At 42.2% G+C, this 14,593-nt stretch overlaps 1 protein-coding gene across 1 annotated transcript in view; it reads left to right on the forward strand.

Moving 5' to 3' along the window:
• Window positions 1-14,593, forward strand: part of AGMO (alkylglycerol monooxygenase) — a 394,492-nt gene that overhangs the window by 21,031 nt on the left and 358,868 nt on the right. The window contains exon 3 of the mRNA XM_069094395.1: window positions 1,096-1,247. Within this exon, the coding sequence (XP_068950496.1) occupies window positions 1,096-1,247 (152 nt within the window). The remainder of the gene's footprint in view (window positions 1-1,095; window positions 1,248-14,593) is intronic.

The raw sequence follows: 14,593 nt of genomic DNA on the forward strand, positions 1-14,593 counted from the left end.
ACACACTCACACACATTCACATTCACACTCACACACACTCACACTGCTTATTGCAGCTCTGCCTCACTGTGTGTGTGCATGTGTATGTGAGAGGAGAGATCATTTCTTGTTAAAATAAATTATATAAGAAAGTAAATAATTCTTTGGAAACATGAAAAAGAAATCCAACATCTCATTAGTCAGAAGTGCCACCAATGGCTCCATCATCATCCATTCTAAAAGGTTCCTGTTGGGTTCTTGAGTCAGCCTGGGTCATCACCACAACACAGGAGGCGATGTAGCTGGGGCCTAATTTCACTTTGAGGGCTCCTTGGAATGTGCCAGGCCTTTTGTGGGCTCTCACCCTACACAGAGAAGGAGAAAGGAGAAAGAGCCTTCTCTTCATTTGAAGCTGGAAGTCCAGATACTGTCACCTCTCGTGCAAACAGAAGTGCCTGGCATCTTGGAGAGTGTTTTGATGTGTGTCATATCCAAGCTATGTGCTTACATCCGGTAGAATTTCAGCTCTTTGGGGGATAGGATATTTCCTTTTTGTCTTTGGCAATGTACACAGAATCCTTATTTTCCTCTGAGGCTCAGTTCCGCTGTCATGGCTTTTGTGAAGACATGCCCTGATGCTCTCTCCTTTGTGAATTTTATTCTATTTACTTGTCTGCCTGCATGGCTGTTCCTCGACTGCTTCCCAGAAGAAAGCCACCGGTATAACCTGGGACAAGTCTTTAGACTGTAAAAACAGGGACTCTCTTTTGCCTCTTTTTGTATCCTCAGTACTTAGCACAATGCCTGACACACAGTAGGCACTTAACGAATGTTTGTTGAATTAAATTGAGGTGACTCTCCCTGGACCTCAGTTTCCTCATTTGTAAAATGGTTTAATTTAAAGGCATTGTCAGCCCTTTTCAGTCCTGATATGATGGTCTAATAAATGCATGATCTGTGAGGGCAAGAATTAGGTTATTCTTTGCCTCAGCAGCCCCAAGGACCTTGCACAATGTCTTGGGTAAAATAACTGCTTGATAAAAAATTATTGAATTCATTAAATACGATTTAGCTTGTAGCACAGGAATCTGAGGGTTGCCTTTGTTTCCTTTACAGACTCTTTTTCAGGAGTATTGAGCTGTCTGCTTATATATATGTCTGGGAAAATTATAGACTCTTCAATCTGCCTTGGGATTCTCCATGGACATGGTATTTGACCTTCTTCGGAGTTGACCTAGGTTACTATTGGTTCCACCGCATGGCCCATGGTAAGTTACAATGAGACATCTCACTGATGATTTGTGTATATGGTGGTTGTAAAGTGTATTAAGATGAATTATGGGGATGACTTTGAAATGTGAGTGGACAACATCTTGTCATTCTGAAGATGAGGAAGAAGACAAAGGAGGGGGTCAGAGCATATTCCTTAATCTTCTCTGCCCCCCACTCCCTTTCCCATATTCATCACCAAGTGCTGGATAGTATTGGGAATTGGCTGAGGCTTCCACCCACTGTCTTACATCCGGTTTTCATTGTTCCTGGTGACGCCATCCTAGGATAAGTGGAAAGACACTTGTAAACAGTACAGCCTTCCCCATCAAGCTGATTGCATATGAGTTTAGAGCAGAGCTGGAACAGCCTGCTTCCTAGGTAATGCAGGGCAATGCCGGGAATATATAAGCCTCATTCAACTTCTGGGCATCCCTTTTGCATTCCCAGGGAAAATGTAATCAGCTCTGAACTCAGCAGATTGAGGCATTCCAGGGTTACCAGGTTTTTGAAAAAAAAAAAAAGTACTCACCCAAGGCCAACCTCACCTTTTCTATAGAAACCCTTGCCAGGCTTGATTCTACATGGCTCCCTTGAGAGGAGAGGGGCCACGGGGGCCTCCCTTCAGGGGGATTTTGTGGGGCCAAAGAAAAGTAGAGAGGGGGCACTATCTCTGAAATCTTATAGGGACTGGCCAGGGTCAAGAAGGGACTGCAGCTCTGGTGGGGGGAGGCATAGAAAATGAGGTCACAGCTGGAGGAGTCTGATGTTGGTGGCAGAGGATGGGCTTCTGTGATGGAATCGGGATGAGAGGGAAATGCTCCACGTTGAAACAATACTGTGGAACGGAACTCAGCATTTTGGTGGGTGAGTGAACTGAGTGGGTGGGTAGGAAGGAAAAGGAGGAGACATGGAATAATGCTGAGAAGGAGGCTGGGAGGTTGGGTGGGGGAAGAGAGAGCTGGGAGCAGGATGAATAAGGAAGGTATGCTTGAGTGGCTATGGGGTGCGGTAAGCTTGGAAGGGAGCATGATGGAACATCCCTGGAGGCAATGACCTGTCCAGACAATGGGAGACAAAACATCCCACAGCCTCACATTGAAAGATCTTTCCTTTTCTGGAGAATATTTTTATTTTTTAACTTCTTAATAAAACAGATTTTTGCATTAAAGAAGCCCATGCTTAACAAAATAAGCTTGAATGTTTAAAGGAGAAGAGATTTGGTTTTCTTATGGTAGAAGTAGGTGGCATAGGCAGTGGCAAAGGAGCAGAGTCTGTACTTCTCCAAAGTGCAGACTCGAGGAGGCGAGTTCAGATCTCAGTTCTGGCCGGTGGGACTTTGGTCAGATCGCTTGGTCTCCATAAGCATGAGTTTCCTCATCTACAAAATGAGGAAAGTGTATTAATTGATCTCTGCAGTTCTTTCTGACTTTTTATCTATTACCCTAGGTCCTATTACATCCAAAACCATTAAAGAAATAATATTTTCTGGGCATGTACATGTCTCAAATCCCAAGGATAGAACTGATCATGAGAGAGTGCCAAATAAAGCATATTTTTTTTAAATGAGGGCTTATTCACAAACAGCATTTATGTAAGTTATTTAAACATGAATCAATAAGGATTGGAAACCTTATTTTCTTAGGGTCAAATTCATTGAATAATTTTGGCCGTTTATGCAGAAAGATAAATGAGAAGGTGTTATCATGCTTTCCTTCTCTAATTGGAATAAACTTGGCATGATTCACTTGAGTCAGGGCCCTTTCACTCCCACCTGGGAGGAGAAGGATCAGGTCCTTGACATATCTGGAGTGATGTTGGTCCAAACGTCGTCTACTATCCTGTACCTTGGGAACATATCTTCATGAGTTGTTGAGGCCAGAAGTGCCTCACGCTGTATTCACATACCACAGTGGAAAGGGTCTCCAAGCCTAGCTAAGCTGGTCCTCCTGGCTCATGGTCATACCAGGCTTAGATTCCAAGACTTTCTAGTTTCGTGACACTTGAAAGAACATTAGCCAAGTCACCAAGCCCTTAGGGAGCCCTGAGTCCATGATGTAGTAGCAGCATATGTCTTGAGTAGAGAAGGAAGATAATAGGGAGAAATGAATGGTCCTACTGGGTCAGTGGAGGGGAGGAGCCATGTGGCTAGCTGGGTGAGCTGGGGGGTCTAGAGGTTTATGTGAGGTGCACTTATGGCACTGAGTGAACATCAGAGCTGGCAGGCAGGCACCTTTGAGGTCACTGAGTTTAACTCTCCTGTTTTTAAGATGAGGAGATTGAGACCCATAGGAGACAATCCACTTGCCCAGGGTCACAGAAGAGGCAGGATGTGAACCCAGACCCTCCTGATTCCAATGCTAGGGCTCTTTCCCTCACGCCATATTGCTTGGCAGAGAGCTTGGCTAGCATGCTGCTGATCTACTGCCATCATTTCTACTGCCACCAAATACAAGTTCCTGTTTCTGGGGGAAATCCCTTAAGACTGAATTATTTGCCCATGTCTTATTCTATTTTCTCCAAAGCACTTACCCAGATGGCTTCTGCCTACCATCCTCTCACCCTCTTCCTGAAGGCCTGGAGGGCTATCTGTACCATTGTTTCATGACTCTCGAATGTTTCACGACTCAGTCCTCTGGGTTTGTTGGTACTGGTGAACTCCTGGACTTTACAACCTCCCTCTAGACCCCTGAGATGTGCCAGCTCAATGGAAGACGACAGTGTGACATGATGGCCAAGAAGTGAATGTGTTAGAGGCCACAGAATGAGAGCCCTGGCCTGCAGAATTAGGCAGCACTGCGTGCTGTTCTCTTCTCTGGTCAGGCCACACATGGTCATCGATTGTAGGACAAACATTAGAAACTCCCCACACATAAGCTGAAGTGTATCCAGTGGAGTGGAATCAGGATGGCGAAAGGCCCGGAACAAGGCCATGCGATAACTACCTTAAGCCTTCAGACATATTTATCCTGAAGAAGAAAAGGCAGAAGAGGGAAGAGTATCCCTGCTCTAAAATGCTTGAAACCTTGTTGCATCAGAGAGGAATTTGTCCATATCTCCTTCTATGCCAAGGGCAAGAGCTTCCACAGGGGATGGAAGCTATGGAGGAAGGAAGTTAACTATTGTGTAATTAAAGTGATTTAATTGTGACTTCTTCTGCCATCCAAAAGGGAATGGGATGCCTTGGTTGGTCCCTCATTGATAGAGGACTGCTGGTGGAGACTGCAGGGACACGATTCAGGAATGTGGTAGGGGATATCCAAGCTTCAGACCTCATTTGGGTGCAGTGATCTCTGAAATTTCTTCCAACTGGGAGATTCATGGACTTATTGATACTTCTACAACAGAACCAAGACAAATGCTCGGGTTTTATGACAATGAATGCCACATTCCTTTTTGAGTCCTCGAATAAATTCTATCAAGTGGCCTATGGCACTGCTGGGGCCACTTTCACAATCCCTTCCTAATGTATCGGCTTTCAAGACTGTGACAGAAAGAAATGATGTTACTTCTACTTGTTCATTTTGGAAGATAAGGAACCTGAGAGGAAAAACTCCCACAAATACATTTTCAAAGTTTCTATCAATGTCTTTTTTCCCCTTACATCATCATAAGGATTCCAAGAAGCCCCCCTTCTCTACTTTCCAGATAGGTATCCTATATGACAGATAGTTATTTCATAAAGAGGAAAAAAGTCAGCCCAAAAGGCTGATACATTGAAAAAGGTGGGAACCACATGCAGTATGTAACCTCTGTGGACCTCCCCCACCTCTCCAAAAAGGGTGACTTGGGGGTATCTTCTCCTCCGTCTTTATTCAGGTCCTGCTCGATCTTTGTAATTGTGTTACATCCACTTTTGATATTTTGGTGGGTCATTGTTCTTTGTGTTAACATTGATGTACTTACTATATATATATTTTTTTCTTGACTTTGCTGACCACTCTGCATCAGTTCCTAGAAATCTTTCCATGCTTCTTTGTGATCCAGCACATTAATCATTCATACTATATGCTTGTCACATCAGATACAGTAAATGTTGATCAGCTGATTACCACAGTAATAGTCCATTCTACTCATGTATCTCAATTTGTTTGGTCACTCCTTTGTTGATAGGGATCTATTTGTTTGTGTTTCTTGTCTATCACAAAAAGTATTGCTATAATTATTTTGGCACATTTGGAGACTTTCTATTGATATGTTCTTCCAAGTCTCATAGTGGAGAGGAAGGCACAGGGATGTCAAGTGAAATTGGTTTTCAGGTTAACATTTCCCTTTTGGCTCATGGGGATGTTATTCTCAGGCAAGGGGACATCCGTTTTCTTTGTTGTTCTTGCCTGCTCTTTGGGTTAAACATTCAAGGAGGAAGTGGAAGCTTTTAAAAAGACAGAAAAAGTGAGGGGAGTGGCCTCAATGTTCCCCAAGGAGCCTGCTAGCATTTCACAGGCTATGAAAGCAATTCATGAAGAAACTGCTCTGTAGGCGCTAGTATAGTTGCTATAAGACACACACCAATGGAATTTCCTCTAAAAGAAGAAGATTCACTTTCTTCAAAGAAACTGAAATGTTTTATTTGGAGAAGAAGAATGTGGTATAGCAGTAGAGGACCAGCCTTGGTGCCCAGAAAAGCTGGATCAAGCTCATTAAATCTGGGTGACCACATGAATGATCAAATTCACTAATGATAAGAGAAGGAGAGATCAAAGCAGCCCTTCACCCTTCGGCACCCCATTGGACCTGGGGGCTGATGGGGGGGGTCCATTTAGAAAGTCCAATCAGCTGACAAGCTTACACCTCAAGGACAACAGTGTGGGGCGATTACTTAGGATTTTGTCTGTAAGACTCACCAAGAGAAGGGGATGTGAAAAGGGTGTCGTCATCATTTTCAGGGTTTGCCCCTTTGCTGAGAGGAATCTTCCTCTGTGTGTATGTTCTCACTTTTACATCTGTGGGCTAACAGGATGTAAGCCAGAGGAGTTCTGGAACACAATCCCTGAATGTGACTTTTCCTGGGCTTTTCAGAAGACTCAGGCCCTTATCCTCCCTTAACCTCTAAGGTGTGTCCCCTCCCCCCCCCCATCTATCTCCTATAGTATCTATCTTCAGTAGGCTATTAAAAAAATCATGAAAGCCAATATATTAGGCAGGGATTGTGAAGTTGGCCCCTGCAGAAAGCTAGATGGGCTGGAGAAAGCTGTTCCCACAGAAAAGCGTGTAGAGATTTATGGGTGATTTCATTCATTCATAAATTAAAGTGGGCAAAGTGGTGTGTGGTTGAGACTGTGGTCAGATAAGAACCTTCAGCTTTCTGTGGGAAGCCCAGAGGAGCCCTCATTTGGAGGCCTGGCACAGTTGTGCATGGAGGGGCAACTTTTGGGGTCTCTGTGCTCAGAATTCTATGGACAGGCGTGGAAAAATGAGCCTGATTGACTGTGTGATGCCCTCTGGTCAGAAGCTCAGAGAAGGATTGGGGTTTTGGGAGCAACTGAGGCACTCTGAAATTTAAGTTAGCTAAATTTCCGTTCTGTTATTCACTCTCATTTTCTCTCTGTCTGTCTGTCTGTCTGTCTGTCTCTCTCTACATATAAATATATATACACACAATACATATACATACACATATGCACATATGTATATGAATGTATACACACATGTATATATGTAAACACCTACATAGACATCTGTTTGTATATACTATATATTATACACATCTTAATGCACACACACATAAGTGGATGCATATATGCATACATACATACATGCATGTATGCACACATACATATGACAGCTTTGTGGCACAATAGATAGAGTGTCAGCCGTGGAAACAGGAGGACTTGAGTCTGAATCCAGCCTCAGACACTTACTAGCTACATGGCCCTGGGCAAGTCACCTAACCTTGTTTGCCTCAGTTTCCTCACCTGTAAAATGAGTTGGAGGAGGAAATGGCAAAGTGATCCAGTTATCTTTACCAGAAAACCCCAAATGGGGTTGTGAAGAGTCAGACATAACTTAAATGAGTGAAGAACAGCTATATACACACATACATACATATACACATACATACATATATATGCATATACACATACATTCAAACAGTATATTACTACTTAAAATAAGAAACTGGAAGGAGAGAGTATCATTTGTGTTAGTCCTGAGAAGGCCCCATATAGGAACTGCAATGAAGAATGGCTTTGGGAAAGTCATTCCTGACCTGGCCTCAGTTTCTTTATTTATAAAATATAGGGTTTGTAGCAATACAATATGAGTGATATTTCTAAATTACCCCTTCTACCCTTGAGACTTGTGCCTAAAAACACACACACACACACACACACACACACACTCCCACTCCCATTCACACACACAATATTATTGTTTTTAGCCCCTTGGTAGAAAGGGAAGGCAGAGTCAGACAAACCCAGGTTCAGGTGTCTTACCTCTGATACATACTGGCTGTGTGACCTTGGGTAAGACACTTAACTTTTTAGTACCCTAGACAACACTCCACATTACAAGGAAGGTTTCAGCCTCCATTGGTAGAGCAATTTTCCTTATCCAAAAGTTCCTAAATTCAGCGAAATTACAAATCCAGTATGATCTTTCTCTCTAATAATACATCACATTTATATAATGTGCTTTAAAAAATGAAGGCTTTTGGTGCATTGACTTGATGAGGTAGTTAGTATAAGTGTTCTACTCTCTAACATGGGAAGATACTGGGTCTAAGACCAAATTTGCTTGGCACCTAGGAGATGCAACATCAAAGGCCCACATGCCACAATGGCACTAATTAGAATAACTGTGTGCTCATCACTGACTTTTAGAAAGACTAAAAAATAACTTTACATATCATTTTGCAGCTGAGGTGAGTGGGAGGTCCCTGACAGGTGATTTAGAGACCAACCAAATAATTTTCAGATGGAGTAATGAAAAAGTGGCAGGAATCCCTGTTAGTCCTTGAGCTGTTTAATATTATAATCACCAACTTGGATAGAAACACACAACATCCTTCCCAACTTGCATGTTATACAAAGCTGAGAGGGAGAGCTGACAATGTGAAGAAGTTTCAAATTTCAAAATGACCTGCTTGGAGAGAATTTGGGCCAAACTGAAAGGGATGGCTTTCGACAATAATGAGTGACAGGTGAGCATTGATAAACTGTGCTCATTCAGGGCACAACAGCCAGGGGGACCTAGTTTTCATTCAATTCAACAAACATCAGTTTGATGTCATATGATAATTAGGGGATATTTAAACTGGAGAAGAAAAGACTTGGGAGTGAGGACAACTCTTTTAAAGTATTTGAAGATCTGTCATATGGAAGAGGGATTGGACAGGTTCAGTTCAGTACCAAAGGGCAGAGTTGAGGCATGGGTATAAATTGCAAAGAGGCCATTACAAGTCAGGACAAAAAAATATCTTGGAGGGCTGGGTTGTCTCAGGATGGAGTGGCTTTCCTGTCACTGAAGGTCTTCAAACTGAAAGAATAGCACTGAATGGGATGTGGAGACGATCCTTTTCCAGGTATGGGTGGGACTAGATGAAGGCTAAGGTAGATTCCAAATCTGAGATTCTGGAAAACTGAGGTACAGAGAGGGGGTAACTTACCTAAGGTCACAAACCTAGAAAGTGGAAAAACCAGGGTGTTCTGCCATTGTGACTCCAAGGATATAGAGTCCTTCAGAGTAGTTAACAAAAGTTAGGAATCCTGTGTTGGATTTTTTAACATAAAGAATCTAATTTCTTCAAGGACCAAAGGATAGGTCAGCATCTAGTTTTCCCTACCAGGGAACAGCTAATTTCATACTCTTGTTGGTGAGGTTATGGATTTCTATGAATAGTTCAGAATGTATCAATAGATTATATATATATATATATACATATACATATATATTTATTTATCAATGCAAAACCAGAAAAAAACATTACAACTATTCCCTATGGGAAAGATAGCCTGTTTTATTAAGGAAGAAAGCATAGGTTTGTTCTAATGTATTCTTAGGATTGACAAACTTCACTTTGAAGGGATTAAGTAATTCTGTGTACCAACCCTCACTCCTTTAGGGCTGGACTTTTCCCAAATGGTTCCTGGTTAAAATAAAACATGCTACAGGAGCCTTACTCTGATAATCTCTATTATTCATCTTGAAAGTTCTTGCCACAACTCCCATATTCTTTCAAATTAAGAGGAAACAGGCAAATTGCAGGAGTCTCTTCCAGTCACTCAACCAGTGAAAGACAGTGATCCTAAATCTCTTGGATCTTTCCATTTTGTGCAGAGTTCTTGCTCAGTCTTCCTGCCTGCTTCCTGGCTTCCCATGTCTATTTTTCTTCTCTCTCCCCCTCCCCCTTCCCCCGAGACTTGAGAGAAAAGACAGATGTACACAGTGGAAGATTGCGGTGCACACCAAGCCCTGGGCTTCCTTCATCATTTCAGTTCTCGTTGCTGTAGTTTGTAACTTAGGTGATTTCCCTGGGACAGGAATGAGAAAAGCAATAGCTTAACAAGTCTCCCCATGCTCTCTGTGAGTTCTCTTCTGTAAATGTATTCACTCTGTCAATTAACAAACTCCCACAGACCCCTGTAGAATCTGCTTGAATTCAAAGGGTCGAAGGTCTGAATCTCTCAAAGGTCTTTGAGTTTGAGTTTCTAATGGGGGTGAGAAGGACATCAGCCTTGGCTTAAATCTGACTGTATGTCACAGAGCTTTAGGCAGCTTTCTTTTAAATGTGGATTTGACAAAATCATATTTAGAGATCCAGGGTATCCCATGAGCTCACCAGCAGGAGGCTTAGCCTTTATTTCTTTTACATGGCTTTTCTGTTTTTTAGATTCAAGAAAATTTGGGACCAGAAAAATCACTGGATTCTAGGAGGCTGGAGACACTGATTTTCATTTCTATATGTTCCTTCTAACTATTGGTGTGTGTGTGTGTGTGTGTGTGTGTGTGTGTGTGTGTAGGGGTGTCTACATGAATGTATGTATGAGTGTATATGTGTGGTATATATATATATATATGTTTATGTCTGTATGTATGTTTATAATTTTTTAAGTGATCTCATGGTGTTGGCTAGTCTGAAAGTCCAGGGACCACTCCCAGGCCTCACCCCGCTGCTCCTCAGCTGCTCAGCTCTATTGTTTTCCTTTTCTGACTGGGCCTGGTTTGCCCCTCCTTAGGCAGCCTGGTGACCTCCCTACTCAGCCCTCACCACATTGAGGCTGGCCTAGCATGTGTAGCTGCTCAGCTCTAACCCGCCTGTAGATCAGTCGACCCATTACCCTATGTCTCTTGCAGTAACAGAGATCATGAGCATACATTACCATGCCAGGCCTACTTTTATAGTTAAACAAAATGCTTACACCTTATAGGTCTCAGTTTCTTCATCTGCAAAAATGAGAATTTGTCAGAAAAGATGACATCCAGGGGCTCTTCTTCCAATTCTCCAGTGAGCCTCTGGCTGGATGAGCAGTTCAGATTACTGCCATATTTTGGGATACAGGTAATTGTCAACTCATGCTTAGGATGGAAGAACAGACTGGAATGGTTTCGTCCTTAGAAACAAAAATGCATAAGGGAAACCAGAGATAACTGTTTCCTTCCTCCATTGGTAGCAATGGACAAAGAATGACGACACGTTTTTCTCATCATTCTTTCCTGTGCCTTTTTATATGTATGCCTATGGGGAGGGGACAGGGTGCAGATGTGGTACTGGTGAGCACCAATCTCTAATGTACTTCTGATCTCCCTGAAGTAGGTATTCTCTCCCATGATGCAGATCTCTCACTCTCCATGGTAGGTAACAATTGGGCCTTTCTAATTCCTTCTGACACTCCATCTGCTGTCTTGGGCTTTCTGATAATATGATACTGAACTGTATCTAGCAATGAAGAAACAGACCCAGAAGGGAAAGGGATTCACCCAAGGTCTCACAGGTAGGTAGCAATCACATCTTCAGTTACTTTGATGGTATAGGATTTTCTATGTAAAGTGTTTCACAAAACTTAAAGAGCTCTCTAAGCAATAGCTGTTATGTAATGTCGAGAGGTCCAGGGGAGAGACAGTTGGCCTCCCCCAGCAAGACCATGAGTTCTAATCCTGTCTCTGATACACACAACTTGTATAGTGCCCAGAATGCCTGAAGTGAGGAAGATCTGAGTTCAAATGCAGCCTTAGATACTTACTGTTATGTGATGCTGGGCAAGTAAATTAACCTCTGTCTGAGTTTTCTTAACTCTGAAATGGAGTTATCAACAGCCCTATCTCCAGGGTGATTGTGAATATCAAATGAGATAACACTTGGGAAGTGCTTTGAGTGGTGCCTGGCACATAGTAGGTGCTTTCCCATGCTTATCCATTTCCTTCCACCCACCCTCCAAAAACAAAACAAACAAGGACAGAACAATGTCTCTCAGAAACCTCTCAGACTCTGAGGTGCAGAGAAGCTGTTGATCTGGGCTGGTAGGGATTCCTCTCCTCTCCTATATTATATTGCCTTGTGCCCTGTTCTATTATATAATACTTACCTGTATGATGGCAACAATAGTACTTATACTTACATAGATATTTTATTCAATGATCTCACTCTGTACATATGTAAATGTTTGTATTGGTAGCTAGGTGGCTCAGTGGATAGAGCACTTGACCTGGAGTCAGGAAGACCTGAATTCAAATCCTGTCTTTGACACTTCATTGCTGTGTGACCCTGGGCAAGTCACTTAACCCTGTTTGTCTCATTTTCCTCATTTGTAAAATGAACTGGAGATGGAAACGGCAAATCACTCCAGTGTCTGTTCCAAGAAAACTGCAAATGGGATCAGAAAGTCAGACATGACTGAAATGATACAACAAATACATGTATGTGTGCAAGTAGGATCAATTCGTCTGATCCAAATGATAAAACATGTGAAGTGAAGGTTTAATGACCAACTATTCGACATAGAAGGAAATTGAGTCTGAGAGTGGAAGTCTTGCTCCCTCCTCTCTTTTTCCTCTCCTCATCTCTCTCCAATACTATTCACTGGTTTGTGTACATTTTGCCGTTACTCTTTGTCAACATGACTTATGGGTTTGTGTATGATTAAGCAATGAGAGAAAGCATTATATCTGGAGGCTTATCATTTTCCCCCCTTAAATTGATAGACTTTTAATTCTAACGAAACAAATTCAGCGAAAGCAACAGGCTTTGCTCAGGGCAGACACTTAATTCTCATGGGGTGAAAGGAATGCTTATCTTTGATGAAAGCAGACACCTCAATAATCTTTGTGTTGGTTTCTATGACTACTAGGAAGGCTGCAAGGACCCTGGAGGAGCTTATTAGAGAAAGCATCACTTTAAGGAAACATAAAAAGAAGGAACAAATTGCTCTCAACACATAGGTAAATGTGCATTTTAAAGTGAATTTTCAAGTTGGCCCTTCCCTGCCCCCTTCACCACATTGAGTGCCCTGCTGCCCTGTTCTATTCCAATGTCATTTTTTTTTCTTTTTGGAGTTGGGATAGCAGGGCAATTTAGGTTAAGTGACTTGCCCAAGGTCACACAGATAGTAAGTGTTAAGTGTCTGCGGCCGAATTTGAATTCAGGTCCTCCTGACTCCAGGGCTGGTACTCTATTCACTGCACCACCTAGCTGCCCTCCCAAGGTCATTTCTAATGGATCAGGTAGTTGGGTTCCCATGCTTATTTCTCTAATTATTTTTGTAAAAAACAATAGAGTGAAGCTCCTGGAACTTCTTAGCACCTCCTGACTGCTCTTTCTTCTGTAACCCCCACAATTGGCATGGAAATTGTGGCTGTAAAGACAACATTCTTACCAGGAAACTGAGTTCTTTCAAATGACTGATCCATTTAGGCAAAATGACTGAGAAGCTCTCACAGAGGTCTCATCTCAGGTGAGAGTGACGTTTTTTGTGGAGAGATATCCATGGGGAACTGTCTCTACATATGATAAAAGATCTTGTGGCTTCCAGTTTTGCAATTCACCTTTTGCCCATTCTTTGCACCAAAAATTTACTTTGAGAGTTAGCAAGGGTTTATTAAGCACTTACTCTGTGCGAGACAGTATGCTAATGGTAGTGATACAAAGAGAAGTCAATTTGCCCTTTCCCTGGAGAAGTTTCCATTTCTAATAGGACAAAACAACATGTGAGACACTAGGTATATGGAAGGAAATTCTTACCAGGGGATGTACATTTTCCTTCTGATGAAATAAAAGCACACATAGAAATGCCTCATAACCCTTTTATGTATAGCCAGAGTCCCAGCATCATATATTTAGTGCAGGAAGTTATAACCCAGAGATCATCTAATCTAGTGAAAAATGTAGAAACTGAATCATAGAGAAGTCAAGTGACTGCCTAAGGGCAGGCAGGTGGAAGGAAGCCTTCTGCTTGGGCTTTGACCCCACAGGCAGGTGACCCCTGGTCACCTGCCTCTTCCAGGATGCTCTACTTTCTCTCGGTGGGTCCTTACTGATGAATAAGAACAGGAACATACTGTTTATCTACTGGCATCTGAGTTTGGAGATTCTTGTCTTTTGGGTTTTTAAAGTCCCAATACCTAGACAACGTTCGGTGTATGATACGTGCCCAATACATGCTTGCTAAGTTAGAGGGATTAGATTTTATCTAATTTTAATGGGACCATCTTTGTAACATAGAAGTTCACAAGGAGAATTTCAAGATGTCCCTTCATAATCCAGTCACATAGGGCCTAGAAAAAGCATATTTTGGTTTTGACTTAGAAGGAATAATAAGCATCCCCAACCCCTATCCTTCAAAGGATCTTCTTTCTCTTTGAAAGGGATTACATCCTCCATATTTCATTTCTAGAGCTGAAATGTTCATGAATGGGCCTCTTTCGCTCAGGGTATGTCTTTTCTGTCTGCTTCATTTTGAATGCTAAAATATTTACAGAAATGTTTTGAGCTCAACGATGAAACTCAATAATTTTGTCTTTGGCTGTACTTTTGTGTTCCTTCTCTTATTTCTGGTGTGGCCTCCTCACCTTAATTAAACATAGTTTAACCTTTCCAAAAATTTCTTTCTGGCTGGGAAATGGTGATCTTTTCTCCAGAAGCTGGTAGATGGAAAAGGGAAAATGACTGAAACAGATTCCCCCCACCCCACCCTACCTCCACCTTTATTTTCCAGTATGGGATAAGATTCACAACATTGTATTACAATGCAACATTTCTCCCTTCCTTCCTTCCTTCCTTCCTTCCTTCCTTCCTTCCTTCCTTCCTTCCTTCCTTCCTTTCTTTCTTTCTTTCTTTCTTTCTTTCTTTCTTTCTTTCTTTCTTTCTTCCTTCCTTCCTTCCTTCCTTCCTTCCTTCCTTCCTTCCTTCCTT

Source organism: Petaurus breviceps, unplaced genomic scaffold (assembly GCF_028583685.1).
Source record: "Petaurus breviceps papuanus isolate PSGF00001 unplaced genomic scaffold, PetGlider_PUasm1.0 218, whole genome shotgun sequence".
Taxonomy (NCBI): domain Eukaryota; kingdom Metazoa; phylum Chordata; class Mammalia; order Diprotodontia; family Petauridae; genus Petaurus; species Petaurus breviceps.